The 11,731-nt window shown below is 38.4% G+C and overlaps 1 protein-coding gene across 1 annotated transcript; it reads left to right on the plus strand.

Moving 5' to 3' along the window:
* The first annotated feature begins 1,111 nt into the window (after nucleotides 1-1,111).
* Nucleotides 1,112-10,367, plus strand: LOC112563703 (endothelin-converting enzyme 1-like). The gene is made up of 10 exons (XM_025237963.1): nucleotides 1,112-1,181; nucleotides 1,369-1,446; nucleotides 1,789-1,898; nucleotides 2,727-2,837; nucleotides 2,991-3,058; nucleotides 3,419-3,543; nucleotides 3,960-4,025; nucleotides 4,350-4,445; nucleotides 5,003-5,079; nucleotides 6,356-10,367. Exons 3-10 carry the CDS (start codon nucleotides 1,858-1,860, stop codon nucleotides 6,453-6,455), a joined length of 684 nt encoding a protein of 227 aa, XP_025093748.1. The 5' UTR covers nucleotides 1,112-1,181; nucleotides 1,369-1,446; nucleotides 1,789-1,857; the 3' UTR covers nucleotides 6,456-10,367.
* The last annotated feature ends 1,364 nt before the right edge of the window (nucleotides 10,368-11,731 follow it).

Here is an 11,731-nt window from a genome sequence, read left to right on the forward strand (position 1 = left end):
GCAAGTAAGACAACAGAACTTCTTATCACTGTGGTGGGTGACGTCCCTTGAGCTGAAAGCGTTCTTAATAGGCACACATGTGTGTGTGTTAGTGTGTGTGTGCGCGTAGGTATATGATTGTGTGTGTGTGAATTTATTTACATTCTTTTTCTTTTACTGATAGATTCGGTGTGCTGTTTATTTTGAAACCAAATCACATATTCGATATGCAATAAGCAGAAGCTTTTTATAGTGTTTATGAGAGTGGTTGTGACAAAGTGAATGGGATAAATAAAAACAGTGCCATATAACCATATTGTTCCTCCTCCTATCCACACACCCATACACCCAAGGTAACGTGGACATAGTTGAGTCCACCGAGTTCATGTTGGATCTGCGAGCATTAGCTGATGAAACCGTAAATGAACCTCCGAGCTGTAATGCGAGATGATGTTTGGAGACTTTTTTTTTTTTGGGGGGGTGGGGAGGGGGAGGGAGTAGAGAAAAAGGGGAAAAAGAAAACTTTCCCTGGCAATATATTTTTATGCGGCAATCCCAACTTGTGTAAACACGATCAACACCAGAGTGAGGTAACATGTTTACAGGTGGCAATGCGCGTAAATGAAACCTGACATGAGAATAAATGATGAAGGTTTAACCGAGTACAGAAATAAAATGTGTCTGGTGGTCTTCGAAAGATCAGTCAAAAAGTCAGTTCCTAAAGGAGCGAAAGCATAATTATTAAATATATAACTATAAGTACATACATAACTATGCGCATTGTGTTGATTTCTTATTTTGTTAATAGAAAATGTTACGTATAAGGCATGTTCATATTCATAATATTTAATTTTAAAAGAAACAAGAAGTAAATGAAGGAAGAAAGAAAGACAGTAGCACTTATCTAGTAAATGCATTTGCTACTTTCATCTTTAAGAAATATTTATCGCGTTTTCTGTGCGATCATCGGAACTCCTGCCTTGTCTTAAATGTCGTTTTAATTTCAGTTTAGTATGTAGTAAATTAATACGTGAATATTGTTGTGACACGAGTGCCATTTATTTCTATGCATCTATTATTTGTTTCGTTCTTGCATGTCCACAGGTTCAGAATCTGATTTCCTACGTCAGGGAGGCCTTTAAGGAGTATGTACTGAGAACACTGTGGATCGACGGGACTACGCGGATTAAAGCCGCCAGAAGGTCTGTGACAATGTTGCTTGTTGCAAGTAAAGGTGTGCAAGAGTTTGAGAACAAAATCATCATCAACAGAAAGAGGTTTCGAGAGATCCTTTCACATTTCAGCAGATTTTAAAAAATAAAATAATATTCTTCAGACATAGTCTCACTTTAAACAAAGCATGCATTTTGTTAACACTGTATTTTTCAGGTAGACAGCATCATTAACAAAATCAGCTACCCGTCCTACATACTCAACAGCACCTTTTTGGACACCTACTATAAACAGGTAAGGCATCTAATAACAGGTTAGTCAACTGTAACAAACTACTGACACGACGTAGAGTGGAGTTTACTATCACTAGATACTAACTTCTAACACCTACACGGATCCTCATCAGTTTCTTTTTTCAAAAAAAGAGCGAGAGGAGAATTTGTGAGTTAATTACTTTCTTATGCTGGATAATGTGACAAAATGTAACCGACTGTCACAGAATCTACCCCTGCAATTCTGTAAAACATGTTTGCTGAAGAAAATAATTGTGAACATTTTCTTAGGTCAAAGGCATCGTTCGTGAAGTGTTAGACATCGCTTCAGAAAAGAAATTGTATCAAATCTCGTCCTTTTCAGTTTGCGGTACACGAATCTGAAACATGGTTTAACAGCCTGATCTCTTGGCGCAAGTTCGATCTGACCCGCATGAACTCCGACCTCAAGGCTGTCCCTGACAGAAAGCAAAGGTAAGACTTAAGTACAGTAAGGTTGTTAACGGGTATGATCTATGATGTGGGTATAATAGTCTCATGTGTGTGGTGAGGTAGTACATTGCGATCCACAGGAGCCTGGAACTTTTGAGCAGAGGACACACTGGAAGGAACCACGGGGCGGTAGTTATGAACCGAGGATAAGGGTAAAATTGTCTCGCAGGTGTCCACAGACTCCAGGGGGCAGTGTGTGGTGACAGGCAGACACAGTAATAACGTCTTGCCTCCAGTCCCTAATGATCTGAAGTAAAGCAGAGCTGACGGCCCAAGTTAACTTCCGGTTCATTAAAATTGGTAAGAACTATTGTTAACACTTGGTGTGGGCACGAGCTGTCCTCTGAGCATCAAACCATCTAGAAGAAATCTTACGGGCGACTTCAGGCTGATGTAACCCTGTTTTTGTATAGAACTGAAGGCACTTTAGTTCTCTTCAATATCATCAATGTTGCGGGGTTCCGGGAAGTTGATTCTCTGTGTGTGGGAGGGGGCAGAATTCGTGGGTTTATCTACAATGATTCAATCATTTTTAATTATAAGTGCTCTTTTGTTGGCGAGCATTTTATAAAAAGCAAATGGAAAAACTTTGCTTCGAGAAAGATGTAATCAACTAACACTTTTAGTAATAGAAATTTTGTGGTTTTTTGTTTGTTTTTTTTTTTTGGGGGTGGGTGGTCGGGTACACTAAATATATTCATTTGAGCAGACACTATATTCCAGCTTCATTAAAATGTGGCCACAGCATTACACTACAGCAGTGTTTGCCGTAGCGAAACCAGCTTTTTTTTTTCCTTTTATTGTGTGCAGCTGGATTCGACCGCCTGTCACGGTCAATGCATTCTATTCGCCAGTGAGAAATGATGTCATTTTCCCAATTGCCATGTTTCATCTTCCCTACTACATTCCAGACGGCCCCAGGTAAGTGATTACCTGTGTTATTTGGTTATATATAAAACAAACACAATATTATCTCATCTCAACCACGTCTCCTTCTACCCGCCTTCTACCCTTCTACCCATGATCCGCTCTCTCAGTGGTCCTGAAAGGAAATCACAAATTTTTTGTCTGCAGTGCTGTCAACTTTGGTGCCATGGGGTCTGTTATTGGCCATGAGATCACACACGCTTTGGATTTTCAAGGTATAATTTTGTCTGTCTTTTTCGTCTGCCTCTTGTCTTTTTCTCCCGACCTCTCACTATCTTTCTCTTTTAAAAAAGGGAAAAGCATACTTGTTCATACACATGAATAAACAATATTAACTGTACACACTTTCAAACATACAAATGCTGCCCGTAAAGCAAGCTAAGAAAATATCATTAAGACAGGTTACACACTTTTTTACACCCAGACTGCTAATGTCTACTACGCAGTGTCTACTAGCCATTGTGATCACTTGGGCACGACCCGATCAAGTCAATGCCGAACATGTCTATGAGCTTGTCTACTCTTGAGTAGGACTGGCAAGCAGACTTAAACATGAATACATGCGTCGTTTGCAGGCAGACAATACGACCAGGAGGGCAAGCTAGAGGATTGGTGGGACCCCCAGACGGCCTATTACTTCAACATCACCACCCAGTGCATGATCCGTCAGTACAGCGACATCAGTGTCGACGGCCAGCAGGTCGGAGGAGTTAACCGTGGACAGTTTTTGTGGCACTGTTCTGTTGCTTATATTTACCAAAGAGGTCCACGACGATGACACTGATGATGACAACGACAGCATGATATTATTACAAAAGTAGTGCATTTATACGGCATTCCCTTTGGTCTTAATTCACATCAGTACTTGGCAACATCTACTCTTTAATTAACAGAAAAAGTCTTAACACCATATCGGCTCTTACCTTCACGTTGCTGTTATTTATTTGTTTGTTTATTTTATCACTCTACTTATTCATTCATCTGTGACTCAAATATACTCAAATAACGGTATAGACGGTTTAGAATGACAGTCGTAGAGGGACAGTTAGTGCAGTGTGCCAACTGACACAGCGTACATGACGTCATACTCTATAGCCGCCATGTCTGGCTGTGCAGGTTGACGGCGATCTCACGCTGGACGAGAATATCGCTGACAATGGCGGACTGCGTGCTGCTCGTTATGTAAGTCAAGTACTATATCTCAAATATTGATGTGGATTGTTACATTAAACGCCAGGTGTCTATTTCTATATCTATCATCTGACTATCCAAATAGCTATAATAATTGTTGTAGTGATAAATGTCGTACTACATGCATGAAAATATTGAAAATATATTTTCCAAAAATGTCATATTTATGACAGACGAAAAATGAGAAACTGTTAGTAAATAAAAATGTCTGTATTTGGTCACACAAATTGATGCTAAATTCATATTAGACCTACTAAGATATTTTACATATGTATTCACCAGAAAGTTGTGTGTTGTGCACACCTGTCCTTGCAGGCTTACATGAGATGGGTGGAGGATCACGGTGAAGAACCACTGCTACCCAGCGTAAACCTCACCCAATATCAAGCGTTCTTCATAAGCTACGCGCAAGTAAGACTGGTTCCCCGTTAGAAAAGGGAGATGATAGACTTGTAGCAGAGACATTTAAATGATAATTTTATTCTTCTGATTATTTAATTTCTGCGTGTTTGCATAAAAGTCCATCTATTATTTGTTATTATCTAAGCGCATCTTAAATAATAGTAATATAATTTAGAGCCTTAGTATTCGAAATAATATTGTTAGAAAGATACGCCGTCAGGGTAAATAATCCCCGTGGTTCGTACTGTCAGCGATTGCGTACCTTTATCTTTCTAATGTTTGAGTTTTCGCTCATATAACTTTGTTGCTATTACACATACGTCTATTTGAGCAACCAGTTTTGGATATTAATGTGTGGAGATAATCCTTTATAAAAGTATCGCTTAGTCTTTATCAAAATAAAAGTAGTTTTTTTTCAAATTTCCTTCTCGCTTACTCAAACATGGGATCACAAAGGCACTGTTTGTTATGTACCTGTGTGTATATATGGTACACACTGATTTATGTGATGTATAGATATACTGGTTTGTATTAGGTACAAATATATTGGTGTGTTCAATGTACAGATGTACTGTTCCAAGTGGAGCCCCATAGGTTTGTCACTGCATCTGCTTACCGACCCTCACAGTCCAGGCAAAGCCAGGTAAAGCATTAGTTTCTCCCTTCCAACACCCAGTCTCACCCACAGCTGTGTATACACCAGTGTGCATTTCAAGCTGTTTATTTCGTCGCCGTTTTTGTTCATAGGCTTTTTCGTCGCTGGTCTTACATTTCTATCTCTTAAAGAGCTGAACTGTTACTAGCATGTTCGAGGGGGAACGGTCCTATGCAGGATACAGCATTTTCGAATTATCGAGAAGTTTCACCTGTGACTAGGCGTCGGTATTTTTTTTTCTATTAGACCACTTTTTGTTAAACAACAATTGCAAACAAAGATATCGTCTGTTTTGAATAATTTGAGGACACCTAGTAATTGCTCATGATATACGAAGATAGCTTCTAAACGTTTCACTTACTTTCTCCAGTCGCATAAGCATGTTGACATTACCTAAGCTTTATTATTTTCAGGAAAGAGCTAAAATAATCATTTACCACATCTAAAGAGTTGATACGGGACCTGACATTTAATACATGCTTACCAGAGTGAAGTTCAATAGTCAGGGTCGTCTAGAGAGCAGTCACAGAGAGGGGTGCCAAAATGGCCTTTTGTTGTTTTTTTTAGACATGAATAATGACCTGCTGGTTTTTTTTTTAAAAGATGAATAATCTTAGGGGAAGATATTATTTTCATACAATGACAATGAACAGGACACATTTCCTCTGATTGTAGGTTGATTTCTTCGCACTAGTTTCTGAGTACATGTACCTATTACAGGGAAATCATCATTCGAGGACAATTTCAGGGACGAGCTAACCAGCCGGGAAGTAGAGGGCGATGGGGGCGGGGAAGGGATCATGTTGGTGGATAGCGAAGTTACTGAGGGCGGGGAGGCTGGGGGTGCGAAAATGATAAATGGTTCACTTTTGGAGGGAGAGAGGGGGGGCGCAGTAATTGTCGTTTGCCTAAGGCGCCTTGCACCGGCCCTGCCAATAGTGATCATCTGCCAAAGTCAAGATGCATCTCCACATAGCCGTTTTAACATAGAATACACGGGGGAAATGCAGATATTTTTCTTATGAAGAACTAGAAATCATAAAATAGCTTGTAAAATGCATGTTAAATGTATTTTTCTATAGATGAATTGTCGTGATTAATGTCCTTTAGGTAGATTTGTGTAAACGTAATCTATGAGCACGTTTTCTTTACTCGGAGTGAAGCATTCACATCAGGTTAATTCAGGTCAAGATACAGAGTGGGTAGAGCGTCTTCATCCAGAACACTAACTTGCCTTATAAATCAGTGAAGTGTTTTCTTGCAGAGTCAATGGAGTCCTGGCAAACTCCAAAACGTTCAGCTGGGCTTTCCAGTGCCCCGTATACTCAGCCATGAACGCCCAGACGAAGTGCACGGTGTGGTGAGATGATCAGCTCCAAAGGTTGTGACATAGACTTTTTCCCCGATCGCAAGGTGGAGACAGTTCATGCAAATCAGTTCAACGGCCCGAGACCTGGCGCGACAGCCGTACTTGATGACGAGAGTCCTGCGGGCAGGTGCAGACAGGTGGAACTTGCGAAATGATCCTCATCCCCCTCTTGCCTTATCCTAACTAAAGGGTTCCCCCCAGACTCTTCTGGACTAGGAATAGGCAAATATCTAGCACCGAGATTATACAACTATGACGTCACATGCTGTATCTGACGACAGCGATAACATTCTGGAGGGAATGGAGGTTGGGTAAGTGGAATGTGCTGAGCTTGCATTTCGTGATGTCCAACGCCGTGCAGGGTATTTGCCTCTGTCCACGCTGGGAATTCCAGGAGCAGCCATAGCTATGTGATAATGCAGTCTTCCACAAATGTTAATATCATTTACTTGACATCCCAATCGTAAATATCGCTCTCAAGCCCACATGTTATATTGTAGGAATAACTTTCCCGGACATGCGATGAGCAGGCAGACTATCAAATCGTCGCAGAATTCTCCGCCACTGATAACAGTTTGCAGTCCGGTGAAAACCTTTATAAGGTGCGTGCAGGTAGCCTCCTCTTTCAGTTAACGTCTTGGTTTGAGATAAAGGTAACTTGTTTTACCTCAAAGGACAGAACAGTCACGTGACAGTAAGCTTTCGACAGATCATCTCAGATATAAAACAAGATTATCTTAAGTGGAAGACTTGTTTTTGTGTAGTTCGTTAGAAGTAATCAACACGACCTAATCATAAACTATGAAGTTACAGATGACTACTGGAGGGTATCGTATTAATTACTAATAAATCTTATTCATATTTGCAATGAAATTATGCGATGTGTCAATTTAGATTCTATTTTGTTTTTGTTTTTTTCCTTTTTCGATTGTTTGATCTTTTCTGTATAACTGTTCTGTAACCCAAACAGTTTATCATGTTACTTGATTTGGTTTAACTTCATATATATATATATGTTCTGTTGAATGCTGTTTTTGCGTTGAGTTTTGAACATATAGAATCCTCAGCTGGTCTGGGGTCTCCTCACTTGTCTCAAAATGAGTATGAATAAAGGTTTTGTAACACGTGTGTTTCCGAAAGTAAGGGTTGTTGTGCACGTAAAGGAACACTTGGTCTTCATTTAAATTTTTTTCTTCTTAATGTTCGTGTTTAATGAAGTATCTACACAAGAGTTACATAAAGTCAGTGGGCAGTTCTTACATAGTTGTTCTGACCACAGACAGCAACATGTGTTAGTATGCGTCCTGATTCTGACACTATGTTCTCAGATTTGTCTTTATGATCAAAATCAAATGCTAGAGGGTTTTGTGTAATGTTTATTTAATATAGTATAATTAAAGGCTAGCATTATCTTTTCATTGAATATTTTTATGCAGGACTACACTAGCCCCCTACCTGGTACACACAGATCCCGTTTTATTTTACCTTTAGTTGTGCTTGAAAGTTTGAAATGTAACAGTATTTACAATCTCACAATTATTTATTTACACTTTACATTAGTATTCACAGTATACACGTTTGGCAGACCTTAACTTTCCAATATTTGTGTGTGAACATATTCTCATTTTCACTATATGCTTCATTTTATTAATCGTTTGATTTATTACCGAAATTCGTATCGTCCATTCAGAAAGGAAGCATCGGATTGTTTCGGGATGATAGGAGACATTAGGTACAAGGTAAAACAACCGGAAGGATTGGTGCCCCACTTGTTTACCCCATATTCATTATTTTCCATATTATAACGCACGTGGTTGGAGCAAACTTCGACGATCTTTTCTCACCGCGTTATTTTAACTAGTCGATATTAACAGTTTAATCGAACTTCTCCACTACTTTTTCTTTAAATTATTTTTTAGTCATTTTTTTACAAGTTGTGCTTTTCTCACTTATTTTAATAAGCGATATTGTTCAACATATTATCAAAAAATTTTGAAAAAAAAATAAGACCCTTGGTCATCACACTTTTTCTCGATTTTTTAAAGTCTTAAACCGTTTTTAGTTCATTGGCTACTCTTGTACAAATGTCATAAAACCGCTGTTACACAGAACCGTTACTCTTAACGAGATTCGTGGACAGCGCAGTAAGCTTGCCTTGAAAATACACACAAACTGTGCAGATGTCTATGCAATGTTGTACACAAGTTCTGTCCTCTGCAGACATTTTGATTCAGACGTTCTTAGGTGCACTGGATATTTGTAAATATCACTACTCTAGCTGACATTCGAGTTGAATATTTAAAATAATAATTTCGTTGTTTCTTCTGTGTCGAACTTTGCATCTACATAAAGTCGAAAATGCTGTTTCTGAAAAAAAAGCGAAAGATTTCTTGAAGGATCATTGTCACTTGGAAATTGGAAAGCGTATTCTTGCCTACACATCTCTTAAGTTGTTGTGTGTTGTGTGAACCAGAAAAAAAAATTACAACGAACTTTTAAGTCGTGACAACGTGTTTCTTTACATCACCTTATTCCACTTTGTTTGCTGTTTTTCTTTGTTTGCTTTTTTTGAAAAGAACGCGTCACAGTTATTGCAGCCTTTTGATTATATAAATGTCAACATTGTATGCTTATTGGCTTATTATTTTTAATATCAAAAATAAGAAAGCTAACTAGTTACTTCATTTGTTACTGTGCGTGCTTTTGCTTCGTTGGCTGGGTGTGTTGGACTGACTGATTGGTTGAGTCGTTGATTGGTGAGTTGGCTAGCTGGCTGATTATTTCAGTGTTTTCATTACGAACATTTATGTAAAGTATCAACCATCTATCCCTTAATGACTCACCATGCCATCGGTTTGTACATACTGGCATTAATATGTCCACACCCACATCGTGAGCCTATTTGTACATATCATGCATTGATTGCCAATGTTCAGATTGTAGCCACACATTAACCCCTTAAACCGCACCGTCCTGTCTGACACCTTTCTACGCGAAATATCCCGACGCACACAGGGTTAATTATTCTACATCTCTTAATGTTTCGTTAGAAAGTTTCGCAGCTGTACAGGCTGCTTTCATGTAGTATTGCACTTTATTATGTATTTGACATGTACAACCACGAGCATGCCTGTTATGCGAGATTGTTGGTATGAGTACGATCTGAACTTAAACAACCTGATGCAACCATAGTCAGTGCATGTTTTTTTTTTTATACTCTTAGTAACAGATGTCAAAATAATCTGTATAATTCTGTCTGAATTTCGTTGTCATCATTTGCAAACGCGTGTACAATCTTTATCATGTATTTTTTCATTAGTTTTACTCGATACATTTTATTTTGGGCCAACAGGAAGTGTAGGTTGAAATATGTGGCATCATTGGTTTAATGTTAACCAGCTCTTTACAAGCATATGTACTTATCAGCAAAAAGCGACATGATCGAATTTTACGCTACTAACACGTGTTATCACACAAAAGTGATTCTGGAAATAAATTGTCATGATCCTGTTGTTTGAAATTCCATGCCTTAACTGTCTCAGGTTTAGCCGTAGATTGAAATTTATTATCGTTCAGTCACACATATCACGTCAGCAGTTACTCTAAGCCAATTAAAACGATTTCTACAGTTGAGGGAAGACTTACAGGTTCTCCAAGGTGCAAATATTATAACAGCCTATTCCCAACCAACTGTCATCAAACATAAGAGTATACGTTTCCTTCCTTCATGGCGGTGAATCCGGAGATCGAATGTGATCTTTGTTGTTTCTAAAGTACTTTTCATTTATCTGAATTATTAGCATTGGGGTCGAAAATGACATGTTAAGTGGAAATGTGATTGCATGACAGTATATTGGCATGGATATGTGAAATAATAATAAAGGAAATAAAGTATTTTGATACTACAGTAGTCTCTAGTTTTATGAATATATTTCCAGTTCTCTTCCCTGATTTCCCACTATTTCTTTCTGTGTGTGTGTGTGTGCCAAAAATTATGCCTTATCTTTTATCACTCATCCAATGTCAAATCAACAACTGCCAGTCGTCTGTGCTTGGAGTGTGTGTGTGTGCGCGCGCGCTTAGCTTATGCATCATTACAAATAGAACTGAAGGGTAGACAACAGCATCTGGTGGGTAAACTTTATTTTCCTCGCTCTGTATTTAGAGTGATCGCCAGTCTTCGTACCAACAAGCTATTCTCAAGCTGATTGCCGCCTGTGTATCTCTGTAACGATTTGTTCAAGTGAGATTTCCCATTTGAGTGTCATTTTATTCAAAGGTTCATGACCTTTTTCCTGTATGCTCGGGTGTGTGCCGATGGTCTGACATTTCGCCCTCTTGAAACGAAAACTGATTTTGGGACGAGTGAGGTACCGGATACTGTCTTTTCATGAAGTCCATACTTTGAGTGAACGATGCTTATAACCTCACACATAGCTTTACTAAACCTAGGCTTTGCTATGTTTTTAATTAATTGTTTTAATCACTTCACAACACTACAAAGTTGATTATTTTAAACATCACTTCTAAATTGTTTTACTTGCTGTCCTTGTGTTTGTTTGTCTATTAGAGATTAGTGTTGTGGCTACTTAACCTGTTTATAACACGTATATCAAAATCTGCAGCGATAGGAACTGAAGTTTCACAAGAGTCTCATTGTAATTTATCAAGCTATCTAGTCAGCCATTCATCTCAAATGATCAGCCTATGGCAGACCACATCTGCAAATAGTTGATTTAAACTTCACATGTACCTCACAAATTTTACAGGGAGACTTTAATAACAAAAAGTACGCTAATAAAACAAATAATTCTAAAATATACTTTTATTTGAAATGTACTAAAATGTAAAATACTTTGTTTTCCTTCATCTCGGGATTTTCTTTAATACATATAACTTTAAAATGTAAAAGTGTGAGGGTTCCCAGGATGTTGCAAGTTCCAAGAGCGCCCCTCGCACACATGTTTTATTAAGTTATATGTATTAAAGAAAAATTCCGAAATCTCGGAAAAATGTTTCTTCTCTGCTGGAAATGAATTAATATTGTGTTTCCACTAGAAAGTGGTGAAAATTTCAGATTGGAAGTGGGTGAAAAATCAATAACAAAATTCGACTGAACACACACACACACACACACACACAGAGTCAAGTGTGTAAAGTTTTTTTTAGGCTTTTTTATATAAAGGTTGTGTGTCCTGGCTAAACACATTAGTTTGATGATTGTGTAAGACGGTGTAGTGACAGAATTTTTGCATCATTTGTGTGAGTGAC

This window comes from Pomacea canaliculata, linkage group LG5 (assembly GCF_003073045.1).
Source record: "Pomacea canaliculata isolate SZHN2017 linkage group LG5, ASM307304v1, whole genome shotgun sequence".
NCBI classification, from domain to species: domain Eukaryota; kingdom Metazoa; phylum Mollusca; class Gastropoda; order Architaenioglossa; family Ampullariidae; genus Pomacea; species Pomacea canaliculata.

Coding starts and splice junctions, on each gene's coding strand:
- LOC112563703 (XM_025237963.1), top strand. CDS start 1,858: ATGAACTCCGACCTCAAGGCTGTCCCTGACAGAAAGCAAAG. Junction 3,059..3,418: donor ACACGCTTTGGATTTTCAAG/GTATAATTTTGT, acceptor CGTCGTTTGCAG/GCAGACAATACGACCAGGAG. Junction 5,080..6,355: donor CACAGTCCAGGCAAAGCCAG/GTAAAGCATTAG, acceptor GTTTTCTTGCAG/AGTCAATGGAGTCCTGGCAA.